The sequence below is a fragment of the Rhagoletis pomonella genome, unplaced genomic scaffold, assembly GCF_013731165.1.
Source record: "Rhagoletis pomonella isolate Grant_MI unplaced genomic scaffold, Rhpom_1.0 Rhpom_scaffold_00006, whole genome shotgun sequence".
NCBI lineage: Eukaryota > Metazoa > Arthropoda > Insecta > Diptera > Tephritidae > Rhagoletis > Rhagoletis pomonella.
The window spans coordinates 75,191,636-75,208,542 of NW_023458560.1; the positions used below are offsets into that span (position 1 = coordinate 75,191,636).

The 16,907-nt window shown below is 36.7% G+C and overlaps 1 protein-coding gene across 1 annotated transcript in view; it reads right to left on the bottom strand.

Annotated features, from left to right (window-relative positions):
• LOC118741296 (insulin gene enhancer protein isl-1) overlaps positions 1-16,907 on the bottom strand; it is a 78,935-nt gene that overhangs the window by 3,817 nt on the left and 58,211 nt on the right. Inside the window, exons 2-4 of the mRNA XM_036473229.1 lie at positions 14,815-15,004; positions 7,591-7,721; positions 7,299-7,487 (exon numbers count right to left, since the gene is read on the bottom strand). Coding sequence (XP_036329122.1) covers positions 7,299-7,487; positions 7,591-7,721; positions 14,815-15,004 — 510 coding nt within the window. The remainder of the gene's footprint in view (positions 1-7,298; positions 7,488-7,590; positions 7,722-14,814; positions 15,005-16,907) is intronic.

Sequence of the window (16,907 nt, forward strand, 5' to 3'; positions counted from 1 at the left end):
GCGCATTTCGGTCAGATCAAAGCAAATGTATGCTTCATCGGACAAGTTTTCGCGATCAATTGTTGGGAATTGGTGGTTTTTTTTTTGGGATGCTGGTATTTTTAAAATTAACTTTCAAGAGATGCGACAATTTTCCCCTTTTAGCTTATTAAAGAGGCATGAGAACTAGTTGCAAATGTTTTATATGTATGCATATGCATGTGTATACACTAGGATGGTCCAAAAAAATGCATGTGAAAAAGGAAGGTCTGAATTTGAATGTTCTCACCCCCAAGGATTGTTGTATGACTTATAAAAATAGTTAATATTAAAATAATTTTTGAGCGTTTTGAACAAACTTCTAAATAAATATTTTTTGATTTCAAATTAAAAAATAGGGGGTATATTTTTTTTTTTGGTATAGAACAATCCTATAGGGTGAGAGCATTAAAATTACGACATTATTTATTTTTTGACCACCCTAGTATACACTCATACACACAGATATACTCATACCAGCGGGGGAAAATAGGGAATGCATTACCTTTTTTTACCACGAAAAGATTAACATCTACATACATATGTACGTTTGAACGAAAAGATGCATCACAATGTAAGCGATAGGATAATGTGTGACAAACCGTTGCAAAGACATTTTCAAGCATTATATTCTATTCCGGGATCTGAGAAAGGACTCAGCGAAACGGCTCGGAGCGTAAAACCTGTCCTGCGATTCCTGTCTTCACAAGTTGAGGAAATGGCTAGAGCAGCTGGCAATAACAGGAGGACTGATCAGGTATACCGGGCTGTATCAAGCTCACTCTGGTCACTGCTCGATGAACGTAGAAGACAGAGTATACTAAAGCTATAATAGCCAAAAGTTAAAAATTATTACGGGAAAACTAAGGCCCGGAGCTACGTATAAAGATTTCTGCAGAAATTACAGAGATGAAGAAGAATGAATCCATCCTAGACTTCCTATCTGGTGAAAACCCTTAAAAATTTCTAGGCCTCTTCGAAAGCTTGGACAGCTTCGAGAGAACTCAATTAAGTCCCTCTAGGCTTCCAAAGAAAATTAGAATTGTTTAGAGACATTTAGGGATAAATATGGAGGAACTCTTATCAAAACTGCTCAAAGCACCTAACCTAATCTACTACAATAAAATAGAATTTTTGTGTGTTATGAATTTGTATGAAATTATCTTTTTGGTTATCTATCACACCTTGAAAGAGGACATAAGGAAGACGTTTTGAAGAAACGGTTTTTAGGACTCGGAAAGGATCGAATTTCTCACAAAGTAAGCCTTCACACTTGGTGAGGTGGGTAATCACAAACATTTTTCTTTCGTATAGGGACCGAACCGCTCTAATGTTTATACATAGGTACATGTACATATGTATGTCTATAGACATTCACATTTACATGTTCGTACGAGAATGTTTGTATCTTCAGCACAGTACGACAGACACTCGTATGTATTACAAAACGATATCACAGCAGCAATCTCGGTATTTACGATGATTAAGGTAATCGAATAGAAGAAGTTTGCAAGAGTTTGGTACTCGCAAAGTGGCGAGCGTACAAATTGCTATGGCTACATATCATATCAACGTTGACACCAATTCCTGCAATATCTAATAAAGATAAGGAGTTACGAGCAATCAGATGGAGCTATAAGAGTATCCTAGAAGAGATGTGCTGGAAAGTACGTATGTATGTAAATAAATGTACATATATGTATGCAGCATGTATCTACTACTTACATATATGTATGTATGGAAATGTATGTACATATCTACATATTTAAGTATACATATCATGAACCTGTTTATCACCATAGGATGAATGGATCAGTGTAGAATATCAGTAAGAGGATCAGTGAAAGCACGCAAGTAGATATCTAGAAGGGAGAAGGCCGGTACTTTCTTATACGAATTTTTTTACATACATATTTACATGCATACATATGTATGAATATTTACTACGCATTTTGTCCATCTGTTCGCACTGGGCATGGAATTTTCATATTTGCAAAAAAAAACGAAAAACCAACAACATTTACTTACGGCGATGGCACAAAAGCGCCGCCGCCGATCCGCCAATGGAAATACAAACAAAACGCAGCGAAGCGCTCAAGCGTCTTATAGTCAGTCAGCCAGACCTTAAGGTATACATACATACATATACATACATATAGTACGAAATGAAGGGTCAAGACCATAAGCCAATATGTAGATGATGAGGCTTACTTCTTCTCGATGGCCGGCTGAGTGAGCGAGTGAGTGGTTGCTTGGTTGATCGGCTAGCCAGCCAGCTGGCTGTGACGTTGAAGACGTATTTTGTTAGTATTTTTTTGTTGACAACTTCTTGAGAAATGCAGACATCCATAGTGTCAGCTGTACTCGCCGCGCTGTCTCTCTGTCTGATTGCCGCCCACCACCACCAACGACTACATCGCCACACAGACGATACACGTCTGATTGTATGATCGCGATCGTGTTCTGTGCTGTTTATCATAGCGATCACTGTTTTGATTTTCTTGTTCTTTACGCTTTTGATTTTTGTTTGATTTCCAATCGCTGGCAATTGTTTGATGAACTATCGAGATTGTTGTACCTCTTGTCATTGTGGTGTACAATGGTTGTTTGTTTATTTTTGGCGGTACTTTCATGTTAGATCGGCATTGCGAACCATGTCGCTTACGATATGTTATTGAAGATCGATTGACTGCGGCAAAAGATGCGACGCTCTTATATGGAATAATGATTAGTTTTGCCTTTTTTTAGTTAGCCAGAACAAGAGTGCGCTAAGTCGCTAAGTCGTAATATCCTAACTCTATGCCGAATCTGGATACACCGGGTTTTCGAGCTGGATTGGTTAGGTGGTGGTAGTGGCGGAAGCTTAGAAGGTAAGGCGCATAAGCAGAGCTTTCCTGGAGGGGCTGATTTAAGTCGTCTCAGCGCACACCTCTCAACATTTCTTGAGAGTGGCTACTATTTGCGATTTGTTAGTTGTCATAGCCAGCTTCTAACCTCTTCAGCGAAGATCTCTGTATGTAATACGCATTTTCGTTACCAAATCAACACTTTTATTAAATTCGTTTTCAAATGACCTTGGCGCTCGCAAATTGTCAATTTTTTTCCATTCAAATAAAATCAAATCGTCATCGTTGATTTTCATCAATGGCCATATATCTGTCTGACTTTGATTTTTTTGCAAGCCGCTCCCTATATGAAATGAAATGATCTGCTGCAAGATCGAAGACACGATCGTAGGCGATATCTTGCTTGTTGCTACAAATTTTTACCTCGATAATTTTGTTCATTGTTGCTTTTGATCAAAAAGTTACCGACTCTCTGAACTACATAGACATAGACATTTACATGCGATTGATTGGATAGCGGAAGAGACAATCTCGTCCGAGGGGGACCTGTACAACAACGAGCGTCGGCAATTAGATAACAACTTGTAATTGTGCTGTGAAACAAGTCGTAATTACGAATGTTTTCTCAATTGGCGGCAACATGCGATACAAAGAGATTGGTTAGTATAATCAAGATGTACACATGTGAAAGAGAGTTAAAGATTCTTATAGGAGTACATAATCAATGTAACAAATTACAATCTTAGAAAGGTAATCGGTGACTATCTGGCCAGTAAATGGTTCAGAGGTTTGCTAAGAGGTTTGTTTAACGGTAACTATTTAAGTCCCGTCTAGTCGCAACTAAGTACCAGTTTGGCAGTGAACTAAATAAAATATAGAAACAAAGCTTGTAATGGTGGCCGCTGTGGTGTAGTGGTTAGTAGTGCCCGCTACCATTCCGTAAGGCCCGGGTTCGAGCCCGGTTTCCGACAACATCAAAAAATAACAAGTAAGAAAGTCTAAGTTCCGGCGGAGCCGAACATTAAATACCCGGCGCAAGTATTAAATATGTGTTTTTTCACCTTTCCGAAACCTTCCGCTAGATGGTAAGCCGGGGTGTATCAATTTTGAGTAAATTAGCGTCCTTCAATTTCGAAATATTGAAGTTTCAAGCATTTCTGAAATTTACCGTTATATGAGAAGCGGCCGTTATTTTAGTCCGATTTCAATAATTTTCAACGTTTTGCTTATATGTGGCAAGCACAATAACCACACCGAGTTTGGTACAAATTGGTAGAACGGTTACCGATATACTTATATGTGATCATAAGTGGGCGGTGCCACGCCCATTTTCCAAAATTTTACCATAAACGTATTTCTTGGTAAAGAATTGTTGCAAGCATCAATTTTGAATAAATTAGCTTCAATATTTACTGATTTATCGAAGATTATGTATTTCTCTAAATTACCGTTATATGGGAGGTGGGCGTGGTTATTGAGCGATTTTAAAAATTTTCAGCCATTTGGTATGTTGTGCGAAGACCAACAACTGTGCCAAGTTTGGAAGAAATTGATGCAGTGGTTACCAAGATATACACATGTAACCATAAGTGGGCGTGGCTACGCCCATTTTCCAAAAATTTATAATATTCTTATTTTTCGTCTAAAAATTATTGTAAATATCAATTTTGAGTGAATTATCTTCAGTAGTTACTAAAATATCGCAGTTTTCGTATTTCTGGAAATTACCGTTATATGGGAAGTGGGCGTGGTTATTGTCCGATTTCGCCCATTTTCAATACCAACCTACCTTGGATTAACAGAAACCTACATACCAAATTTCGTTGAGATATCTCAATTTTTGCTCTAGTTATCGTGTACACGGACGGACGGACAGACGGACAGACGGACGGACAGACAGACATGGCTTAATCGATTTCTTTTTTCATTCTGATCATTTATGTATACATTTGTCTATATCTGTCTCGATTCGTTTTGGCTGTTACAAACAACCGTTATGTGAACAAAATTAATATACCCTTGTGCACAAGTGCGCTCGGGTATAAAAATAAAATAAAACTAGTTTTTTCTAATAGCGGCCGCCCCTCGGCAGGCAATGGCAACCTTCTAGAGTATATCTGCCATGAAAACAATATCAAGACGCACGCCACAAATTAGAGCAGAAGCTCGGCCAGAACACGTAACACATTAGGTTTGTTCGTCGAAAATCCAGCAAGAATTATCCAACACTCAAAATATCAGAGAGTAAGAAAAAATTCTCTCAAATTCTCTCTCAAGTTGAGAAACTTGCAAATTTCTGCACGAACGCAAATTTGCAAGAATTTGCAAGTTTCGCTGCCAGCTGGCGTCCACGGTTGCATTTCAAACATAAAAAATTTTTATAGAATTTTTAAAATTCTTTCGGATGGCCAAAAATAGGATATACATGTATATTTCTTGTTGTTCTGACTTTCTTTGACATACAGTTCAATTTCTTCATCGTACTAGCTATCGGGTTTCTTAAATCGCCTCTGGTTGCAATTGCATTCCGATTGCGAATACCATTTTTTTCAGCCGAATTAAGTTCAAATCATTGAAATTAACTAAATTAATTATATCAACAATTATTTAATTCCTTTTTTCATAAAAAAATCGCTCGTGTTTATAAATTTTTAAATTTAACGAACTAATTTATTCAAATTGTTGTAGACAAAAATGCAACCATGCGCCACAACCACATGTTTTTCGTGTTTGCAAATTCTTGCTGGCAAAATTTTTTCCAGCAAGAATTTGCAACTTCTCTCCAAGAGAACTGTCACTTTGCTCTCACAATTTTTGAGTGTTGGATAATTTTTTGGTCTGCACGAACGCGATTTGGGCAAAAATCGTGATAATTCGTACAAATTCGTACAAATTTTTTGCTCGACGAACAAACCTATTGTGTACAGCACCGATCTTGACGATTTCCTCAGTAGACTTAGTTTAATTATTTTGAAAGTATCTCACCAAATGATGGAGTGTTAATGTAAAACCCCACATCTGAACAATCAGTTGTATAGCAGCAATAGTGATGAACTCGCTAAACCGGACTACGGATTCATCATAAAGAGCAGCTTAGCGTAAGTTGCACTGAACTCTATTGACGCTTACTCTGTTCATCAATATTCTAAAACCTAGTGTGGTTCTCTTCACTAGAAGAAGGAGAAATAATGATTTGACTTTGCCAGTGTTGAGGGGTGTCACTATAAAATTTCTCATAAGCTTAACCCCTCAATAATCAAGCTTGAGTATTTGTCAAAAACTTGCGCCTAAAACTATGTCGCTAAGATTTGTCTGTATTCGCCTAGATTTGTTGTGTATTTTCAAAGCGCCTAAAATTAAAATTTTGCAGCATAGTTTTAGTCGTAGTTCTTTTGACAAATACTCAAGCTTGACAATATGTCAAGTGCACAGAATTCGGGGGTTTGTATTTAAACTATCATTAAATTCATCAACCCCCCTATTCTAACAAAGTCACAAAACTCAGCGCATCACTATTGTGATTTCTACTGCGCTTCAAAGTATGCTGCTAAGACAAATATGCCGCTACGCATTTATCGGTTTGCCACCCCTAGATGTACGCCTTCACTTAGGCTTTAGAAGTTTAGGTTACTTAGAAGGTTTGATGTGGTTATACCAGACGGGTATCAGTGAATTGCGCAATCGTAACCAGGTCTTGAATACTCCAGAACCTTTAAAGGTTGATCTAACTATGAGGTTGGGCCAGGAGCATGGCTGTTCGTTGAGCAGAAAAACGTCAAACGTTTCTTTTTCCAAGGAAAGTTTTTTCAATACGCCAGATGCACTGGTGACTCTTTCCGACCCTGGCATTGTTGATGAATGTACTTTTTGCAACCAAGTCAATCTTGCTTGGACACCTGGGTACAAGGGGGTTTATGAGAACGAGTTGACTGACAAACTTGCAAGGCCTAAAAGTATACAACAAGACGAATTAACAGATACAATGTATAATAAGCCAAATCTGGCAGTATGGGGAGCTTGTAATTAGATGTTGAATGTCGTTAGGGGCACCTGCTATTTTTTTTTTTGAGATTTTTGGCGATCAAAATTAGGGATAGCGAATGTTGGATTCCGCCTGCACCCCTGAAGAAAAACCACAAGAAATATTTTTCATTATTTCTGTTGCTTGAAAAAACAATTTGCTTCTGCTATAAATTTTTCTTGGGAGCTAGAAACTGATTTAAAAAATTTTGAGTTTCTTTCCCATTTCTGGAAACACTCTTTAATTTGAGAATTTCCAACAACGGAAACATGGCATCTCAATGATTGTAACTACAAAAGGCAAAAAAAAAGAAAAGGCGACCCTACTAATTGGAATCTTTAGCTTAAGTATATTTTATGTAATTAAAAAGTTTTGTAAATATGCTTATGTTTATGTATTTGTTTTCAACTCACCTGACATTGAACCCAACTCGCTGGAATGATTATTATTACTAAGACTTGTATTATTATTATTACTACTACTATTATTGTTGTTGCTCTCTATCGAAGATGACGTTAGACTACTTTGTGAAGATTTCTCCAGAACATCATGGTCCTCTTTACAATATAAAATGCCGCCATCTCGTAGCGCAAATTCATCACCTGAATGGAATGTAAAATAGCGTTTTTATATGACAGTGAAAATTAAATAAAATACAGCAACAATATGTATGTATGTATGTATGTATGTCATTGTTATATTCACCTGGCAGCAGTTGCTTCGCACACGCCGAACAACGAAAGCATTCAATATGAAAGATTTTCGTTTTTGCCCGCATCACAAAGTCATTTTTACTAAATGAGCTACCGCATTTATCACATTTTGTACCAAATAACCTGCAAAGATATATACGATTTGAATTAAAAGGGAAAATACAATTGAAATGCTAAAGTGGGTTTACTCTATGCTTTTGATGGTCAGTACTGTTTAGGTACATTAGGGCGCATCACTCTCGATAAAAAAAAAAATCGGTGCTGTTTTTCCAACGGAATCATAAAATTTACTATATTTGAAGATTTTCGCAAACATATGTATATATATAACAAAAATATTAAAATTTACGGAGCTGGACTGACTTGAAAGTATTTCCAAAAATCCTTATTTTCTTTTTCTGTTGATAAAGTGTTCAAACATTTTTATGCATACCTTTTAAGCTTAAACTCTTCTATCAGCTGAGGTGATTTTTAGAAAAAATTATATCTGTTCTTAAAAACTTGTTTTATTTATAAAAAGCACGTTTTTTGCAGGTCCTTTCATCTCGGAAACCTTAATATTTTTACAAAATATGTATTTGGCGTAAGTTTTTAAATATACGTTTTAAATTCCAGTGGAAAAACCCCGCGGCTTTTTTTGCGGAGGCAACCTAATATATAAAATTTAATAAGCAAATTTAAACATTCATTTTATTATTTACAACAAATGCGATTAACCTTGTAATGGCGCACTATTGTTGTGGTAAACAGCGCAGGCATTACATTGTATAGAAAACTATGTGATTTTAGTAATTATTTATGTAGACATATTTTTGTAAAAAAAGCTGTTTGTAATTTTATTAGCATTTCCTAAATGTAAATTCTATTTACTTTTCCTTGCTTATTTTAGAAATGCACACATTTTAATTGTCATGAATTTTCATAAATTCGTGAGTTTACATAAAGGGGGAAAAAAATTCATATTAAAATGGAACCAAAAAAAAAACAACTTTTGTATGTGAGTGCATTTATTTTTAATTTTTATACATACATATTTTTTTTTATTGCATAGTTATGGTAATCGTTTTTGTTTTTTTTTTTTTTCGTTGAAAAATGTGCTAATTTATCATCCGATAGCCAGGCGCGTGTTAATGAATTATTGAAATATTTATTTACAATACAATTATATCTACCACCACATCGCACACGTTGCAGCAGTCAATATATTCAAAAACAGTTAGCACACAAATAAAATATTTTCGCTGTTTCTAAGTTTATTTTTAACAATTGAAAAGTTTTTATTCGAGTATATCGTTAAACAAATTGAGGCATTTTCCTCTAAACACCAACCAGCCACCACATAAATAAATATAAATTTAAAAAAATCGTTTTCATCTTTTGACAGCGCCGTCGGTTAGTGATTAGCGGCGAGCAGTGGGAGTTGCGCATGACAGCCCCCTGTCTGTGGTTATGGTACAATAACTGATTTACGAATATTTGTTATAATATTTATTTACTAACATTTGTATGTATGAATGTATGTATGTTTGTCTTTTATCAGCTACTGGTTGGTAAATAATCTCGAATTGTTATTTGAATGTTATTGTTGTTGTCGTTTGTGTGTGTGTGTGTATTTAACGAAGATCTGCTAAATGCCATTGAAGAGTACGAATTTGCGCTTGGAGATTTTAATTTGTACAATTCATTTGCATTTTAGCGGTATCTATGTATGTATGTATGTACTCTCTACAACATACAAATAAATAAAAAAAAAAGTGTAATTGCGAGACGTTTATTGTTTGAGGAAAAAAAAGCTAAAGCACGAAATCCCTTGGCTATGTATTTGAACGGCATAAAAAATTGCGATATTTTTTTCTTATTAGAGGATCTATCTACTTATGTATTTCTAGCAGATTCAATAACTGGGAACTACCACTGAATGTTTTGGGACCATTTAGGAAGTCACTGATATCCACTTTGATGGAAGGATAGGACATTTAGTTTGTCTTAACCATAAAAATTGTATTTGGTGTGGGTTCAGTCATTTGCCTATGCTTTCTTAAAGGAAAAAAATATTTCTGGGCCATGAAAAAGCAATGGCCCCACGTGTTTTCTTAAACAATTCACTCTGTTGTTCTTTATTGTCAGCGCAATTCGATCAAATTACCGGCAAGGAGCTGTCTGACTGCCAAACCTGAAGCATGTGATGTTATAATTTGAAAATCATGCGAAAAATATAGTAAGAATTTCTTCATACGCAATGAGATCAAATGTGCAAATTATTATGTAAATATGATTTCGAATTGTTAAGTGTACAAATGGGCAATAGAATAACAATAACATTTCTATATAAAATGTGTATCTATAGGACGAGCATTATCTTTAGACTATGGAAAACATTTGTATGTAAATATGTATGTATGTACATTTAGCCGCTGTAGTGCAGTACGCGCTACCACTCCGCAGGGCCTGACAACAACGCAATTTTATTGAGAATCAAGTAGAATTTGGGATATTAACCAACCGTCATAATAAAGAAGGCCGATGAAAAAAAATCTTTGAAATCTTGAAATTCCGCTTACAATATTTTCGCGGTTTTGGGCTATAGACAATTAGGATTCTATGTTTCACAGTGGTATCACAATGGACCTGCAGGTTCTAAGTGAGTAGTTTATGTTTGCAATTCTCAAAAGGCTCATTATACCGAGGGCGTAATTTGGTGGCCGATTTTGCCCGAAATTTCATAAAATTCCCCACACATAGACATCTCCACACTTACAAAAAAAAAAAAATTATGCGTTTTGATATATTGCTGGTCTTACTGTTTATTTTATTTTTAAACGTAATTCATGTATGTATTGATAAACCAAACCAAACTTTTGTAAAGTAAGTTAACAAATAAAGAATCAAAAATATTTATGTAAGCAATATTTACATACATGCAGTGGTCGCAAAAATTTTATCCGCACCAATTATTATTGTTTTTTTTTTGTTATTTAATTTGAGCTATTTTTTTTATAAAAATATAGTTGATTCTTTAACAAAAACCGTAAAAGTCAAAGAGATTTTTAATTAGTTTTATAGAAAAATGTTGAGTACGCATTTTTGTAGCCAACTCAATTCTAGAATAATAAGGTGCAAATTTCGAGTGGCTAAAAATTTTCGTTTTAGAATATAAAAATCAATTAGTTTATTCGTTAAATGAAAGCAGATGCGACAAAGATTTGAAAAGTTGATATACTAGAATTGAACGAGCTGAAATTCCCCACAAAAACGGTCCATTCCCCGATTCCCCACGCAAACTGAAATTCACTTCAAATCGGGGAATTCCCCACGGGTTGGCTTCTCTGGCCCGTTACATTGCTCTCCTTCACGCTTTGGAAAAGGTGCTCAATGACTACAGATAACTACAAGCAAATGAGGGAAATTTATACAGCCCGAAAGACTTTTCGCACAACGTCTTCAAAAGGGGCCAAACTCAAAATTACTCTACCTTAGCCGAGTCCAAAACATAACGCCAGTCATTTATCTTCTGTGCTTACTGACGCCAATTGGAAATGCCAAGTAAAGCCAAGTCCTTATCCACTTGGTTTTTCCAACACAGAGAAAGCCTTGTTGTTGTAGCGGCTACTAAGCCCCGTTCAGGTCGGTTCATCCATCAACGTTGTCGTCAATTTGAGGTAGGCGAGGCCCAGGAAGTATGCGATTTCCACAGGGGCTTTCCATAGGGACAGGGGCGTCAGCTGAGTGGGGTTCTCAGGGCATGTGAAGAGGTTCCGGGAGTCATGTGGCGCCTCTTCACATGCCGGGCATCACTCAAGTAAGAGTTAAGCCTGCTGCAATAGACAGAGCGAAGTTGGGCTATTGTGGTGCGGGTCTTCCGAGGCAGACAAAGTTCTGTCCCGTCCACGTCCGGTGGTTGTGTGCCTAGAACGGCATTCACAGGGCGGGAGTCTACATAACTTGAGACTGATTCCCTGTGAATGCCGTTCAGGGCCTGTCGGTAGGTTGACGGGTCCAGAGGTTGTTTGATAAACCTCTGGACTTCGTCCGTCAGTTCGTAAAGATGCCTCCTGACGTGCCTTGGCGAGGGCTCTTCCGCGAGCAGCTGTCCACTGGGATGGCCACGTCTGTGGCTCCCAGCAAGGAATTGCTTGCAGAGCATTATGTTATGCTCCTTTACTGTCGCTGTTCGTAATGCCGTGTTTTGGCAGGTCTGTAGCTTCATCCACTGCATCCTGCTAGTCCCCGGCGACACACGGGCGCTGCATAATTTAGAACCGGCCGGCCAATTGCCTTGTATGTTGCCAACAACGTTTCTTTATCTTTGCCCCAAGTGCTGCCGGCCAGCGACTTGAGGACATTGTTGTGGCTCTGTACTTTGTTGACAATCGCGGTTGTATGCACGGAGAAGGATAGCAGACCGTCCTGGTGGTACCCTCCGTTTAATTTTACGCGGCTTGCTAGTTTTGTCTCTAAAAATTACTGACGGGTGTCGGCCGCTCAGGTAATTCGCCGACCACCGTTTGAGTCCCTATGGGAGTGAGGAGGCCTCTATATCTTCTAGTAGCGTTGAGTGACTGACAGTGTCGAACGCCTTGGACAGGTCCAACGCTACTAGATTAGTTGTCTCACTGGGGCGGTTTCGGTGTAGGCCACGAGTTATCTGAGTGTTTATGGCGTTAAGTGCTGTTGTTGTGCTATGCACTTTACGGAACCCATGGTGATACTTCGCTGGGGTCCGGTGGTTCGTAAAATATGGGAGCAGCAGGGCCTCGAGTGTTGTCCTCTTCCTCGGTCACCAGCATCGCGGCCCACGTTGAATACTTTCAGAGCAGGAGCGTTTCTGTCCATTCGCCGCTGAATTTTAATTCGCTGCACTAAGTCTAAAGCTCATACAGCTCATCGTCAAATCGTCTGCGGTATTTCCCATCCAACGCCATTGAATTTCAAGGCTGACTTCTCTCTCTAATCCCGAGAAGGCAGAATAGACGTAGCCATTGTTTTTACTGATAATATCGATATCGTCGGCATACGCCAACCATTATACGCTCTTGCAAAAAATTGTTCGTGAGTGGTTCAGTTCTGCGGCTCTTATTTTCTTCTCCAACATCAGATTAACGAAATCACACGAATGGGAGTCACCTTGTCTGAAACCTTGTTTGGTATCAAACGGCTCGGAGAGGTCTTTCCCAGTTCTAGCAGAGCTGGTGGTATTACTCAACGTCATTTTACACAGCCGTATGAGTTTTGAGGGGATGCCAAATTCAGACATAGTGGCGTATAAGCAACTCCTTTTAGTGCTGTCAAAAGTCGACAAATAGGTGGTGAGTGTCGATCCTTTTCTCGCGGGTCTTTTCCAAGATTTGACGTATTGTGAATACCTGATCTATGATGGATTCGCCAGGCCTAAAGCCACACCCTTAAGCTCCAATCAGTTCATTGACGGTGGGCTACAGTCTTTTACACAATACGTTTAAGTACGTTCTGGACATCGGTCACTAGGTCGCCGTGGTTGTTCTTACAGGAGTTCGCCCTGGTGTTGAAGCCTTCCGTAAGTCGCCTAACTCTCTGATAAAATCTTCGGGCATTTTTCCTGTCGGCCAGCATCTCAAGCTCTTCGCACTCACGTATTTCGGCCTCTCTTCTTATTGCGGCAAATACGTCTCGCTTCCTTCTTCAGTTCCCTATAACGGTCCCACATGGCCGGGCGTTGCGCCCGATCGCAGCGTGGCCCTACAGGCGGCGTTGTTTTTTCTCTGCGGCTTCTTGACATTCCTCATCGTACCAATTGTTCTTTCGGGCTCGCTGAAATCCAACTACTTCTTCGGCGGCGGAATTTTTCATTGGGCGGGGGGGTTAAACGTGGCGGGACCCAAACCCAGCGCATGCGAAGTTTTACGCCTTCACACTTTAGCTCGCTCCCAAACGGGTGTTTGGTTGCTACCCAGAGAATACGTGGATGTACATAAATATCCGGACGTTGTGAGCTGCGATTTCAACCGTACGCACAAGAATCACTTCTGGCCACTCCCAGGTGAAGGGCAGTCAAAAGTTTTCCACTTCTGCGCACGGAACCATCCTCCAACAACGAACTACTCATTTATAAAAATAGACGCACACATACATACATACGTACATATGTAACTATGGTGAATAAAAGGTTATACTTTTTTGGCAGCAAACGATAAGCGACTTAAAGGCGTGCCAATGGCTAAAAATAAATCTGGCTCAACTTAGTTCGGACTCAAGTGCGGTTTTCACTTATTGATAATGATTTTTTAAAAGTTTTCTTTCTTAATATTTTGGATTCATCCTTTTTTTATTATTAAAAAATGATACCATTTATCATTTGGTTAACAAATTGAAGGAGAAGCTTGGCCAAACACTTAACAAAAGTGTAAGCGCTAAAATATTAACACACCGAGAATAAGATACAGGTAAAACGTAAGTTTTTAAAAGAAATTGTAAAACACAATTCTTTGATATAATCTTACTTCATACAAAATAAAAAATGCAATTTTTGTAGTTACGACTTTAAAAGGAAACATTTGCAAAACAAAAACTAACGTTATAAGATATTTTGTTTTGGACTGATGAGAATAAACGAAATGAGAAAAAATATCGCCAAAAATGTGTGTTTTCGAAACTGAGATTAAACATTTTAAAATACTGTCCCTACGAATTGTAGTGCGACACAATTTCAAGCAAGTAAAGTAAAACGGGACCATTTTAAAACGTAAATTTATTTTAAGTAAATTAAGCAAGAAAAAGATTTAAAACTAAAACGCCACTTATTATGAAAAACATTTTGTATGTTTGCATCATTTGTCGAAAAAATTGTGTGCAGACAAAAAAGTCACTTCAAGCTTTGATAGGCATTTGCTTCTTCAGAAAAGGCGATTATTATATATATGTATGTATATCTACATTTTAACCACCCAAATAAAATGCGCACCGCTGATTCGGTGGAGGTTTTTATAAAAAAAAATCTTTGGTAAGAGTAACTTACAAAATAATAATTAAAAATTGTCTTAATAAATGTTATTACATATTCAATTATCAAAAGCTCGTTTTTAAAAAAGACTGGAAAATGTGCGTATCAAAAACCAAAACATAGATTTAAAAAAATGGAAACGAAAATTTGCGTTCTCAAAACTTAAATAATTATTGTAGATGCAAAACGAAAATTTCTCTTATACAATTATATAGCAATTATTTAAATCTTGCGACTTACCTAACGTAATCACGCTTACAATACGTTTTGCCGTCACGCACGAAACACGTACAGCTCTCGTCCAGAAATTGTCGACATTCCTGACATTTGAGGCATGCCGCATGCCATTCCAGATCGGGGGCGACGCGCAGGATGTACTGATCGTGAATTTGACCGCCACAGCCCACACAAAGTGATAAACGTTGTTTTTCTGCAAAAAAAAAAGAATAAAAAAAAAACTTCAATCAGGTGCCCGGCATAGTTATGAAGGAATATTAAAAAATTATTATTTTAATTGAGAAAAAATACATACAAATAAAAAAAAATTTTCTTGTTGCTTATTCATCTCACTTAAAAAAATTGATTTTCCTAACCACAAGCATGCTCTAAATATTAATCTTTGAAATTGTAAAGCATGCAGCTTTTAATTAATTATTATTTAAAAATAAATAATGTTGAACACTAAGGTTTCGTCGATCTTAATTTATAAAATGGTTTTAAATGTTAACATTTTTTTAAATTTATTTTGCATGTCTTCTCATTCTATAGATATATTTTAGCTGATATTCATCTCTTTTGAAGTGCAATAAACTTTCCGTTTAAATCGTTTTAACCGCATCACAAAAATTAATATATTTCATTTTTCGAATTTAGTTCTGCGGCTTTGAAAAATTATTGGCTTTAATTTTATTTTTTTTATGGATGTATTTATGTATGTGCATACATACATTTAAACATTAGATACACATGTGTGCATATATTTGCAAATTTTTAATTTTCCATAAACTCCTTTTATGACTTTTTTGTGATTTATTGCATTTTAATAATTCACTTTTTGGCATTGTTTTGCATATCATCCATAAATGTTTGACGCATGTGTGCCATTTTGATGACAAACATATAAATATAACAGTCAAAATCCAACAAGTTTGGCGTAATTTTTTAACATTTATTGACCGTAAAAAAAATTAAAATTTCAAATTAGTTATAAAAATATATCAGTTAACTAATATAGATATGCACTTACATACATATATACATACTTATATACGCGAAGAGATTAATTCACGTAGTATGTATTAAAAATATTAAAATTGCTATTTTATATGTAATTGTAATTTGAACCAAGAAAAACTAAAGTAAAATAAAAACAAGTAAGAACTTTGCTGTTTTCGGCTAAGCCGCAGGCTCCTACACCGACTTTTCCGTCAAACTTTGGCGCATCCATATAGAAGTTCAGCGATGCCTTCTCGCAACAACGGCTTCCCGCCCTCACATTGTGTCGGGATAAAATTTGAAAATATCGCATTAATTTCTCAAAAACCTAAAGACGCGATTTATTTAAAAGTTGTAAAATTAAAAACTCGAAAAAACTTTTTATTAACTAACTTTCACAGTTTATCGAAAATTAAAATTTTTCAAGTTAATTTCCGGTTTATGGGAATACAACTAAAACTTGATGAAATATAATTCTTGAGAGCCCGTCGGCAAACCGCTGAGTGACAGATCCTTAAAGAACTGTAAAGTATTTATGTAGACGTACACTAGACCGTACGACTTTACAGGCAAAAAAAGTTCGCTTCGTGTCTATTTTTTGCAATATAATTTTTTTACTATTTTCTGTGACACCTTCATTTTTTTTAATAGTTCTACTGGAGTTATCGAAATACTTTCTTAAAAACAAGTTTAATGTTTTTAGCAAGCTTTAATTTATTGACATTAGGGTGGTAAGAAGTGAGATCTGGTATGTAAGCATTGAAATGTGGTGCTTGAGGTCAATGAATGTTGGAAAAAAATGTCTCCTCGACACAAAAATATCGGAATTCCTAATTTAAGACCCGATTGCATATGGTGAAGGTATGCTTTGTAAAAATTGTTTTGACTTAGGGGTGTAAAGTGAATGTTTTTTAGAACGGCCTAATGTACATACCTACTAATGTAGATATCCATTTTTTTTTTTCATTTACATGTGATCTTCGCACGAATTTCAAAAAAACTTTATAACCACGTTAAAGCAAATTCCACCTCATATATTTTTTCTTTGCTCCTACTTTAATGCTGACAATAGATATTTCATTATTACCTCTTCGTAGTACGACTTTTTTCGTCTTAAG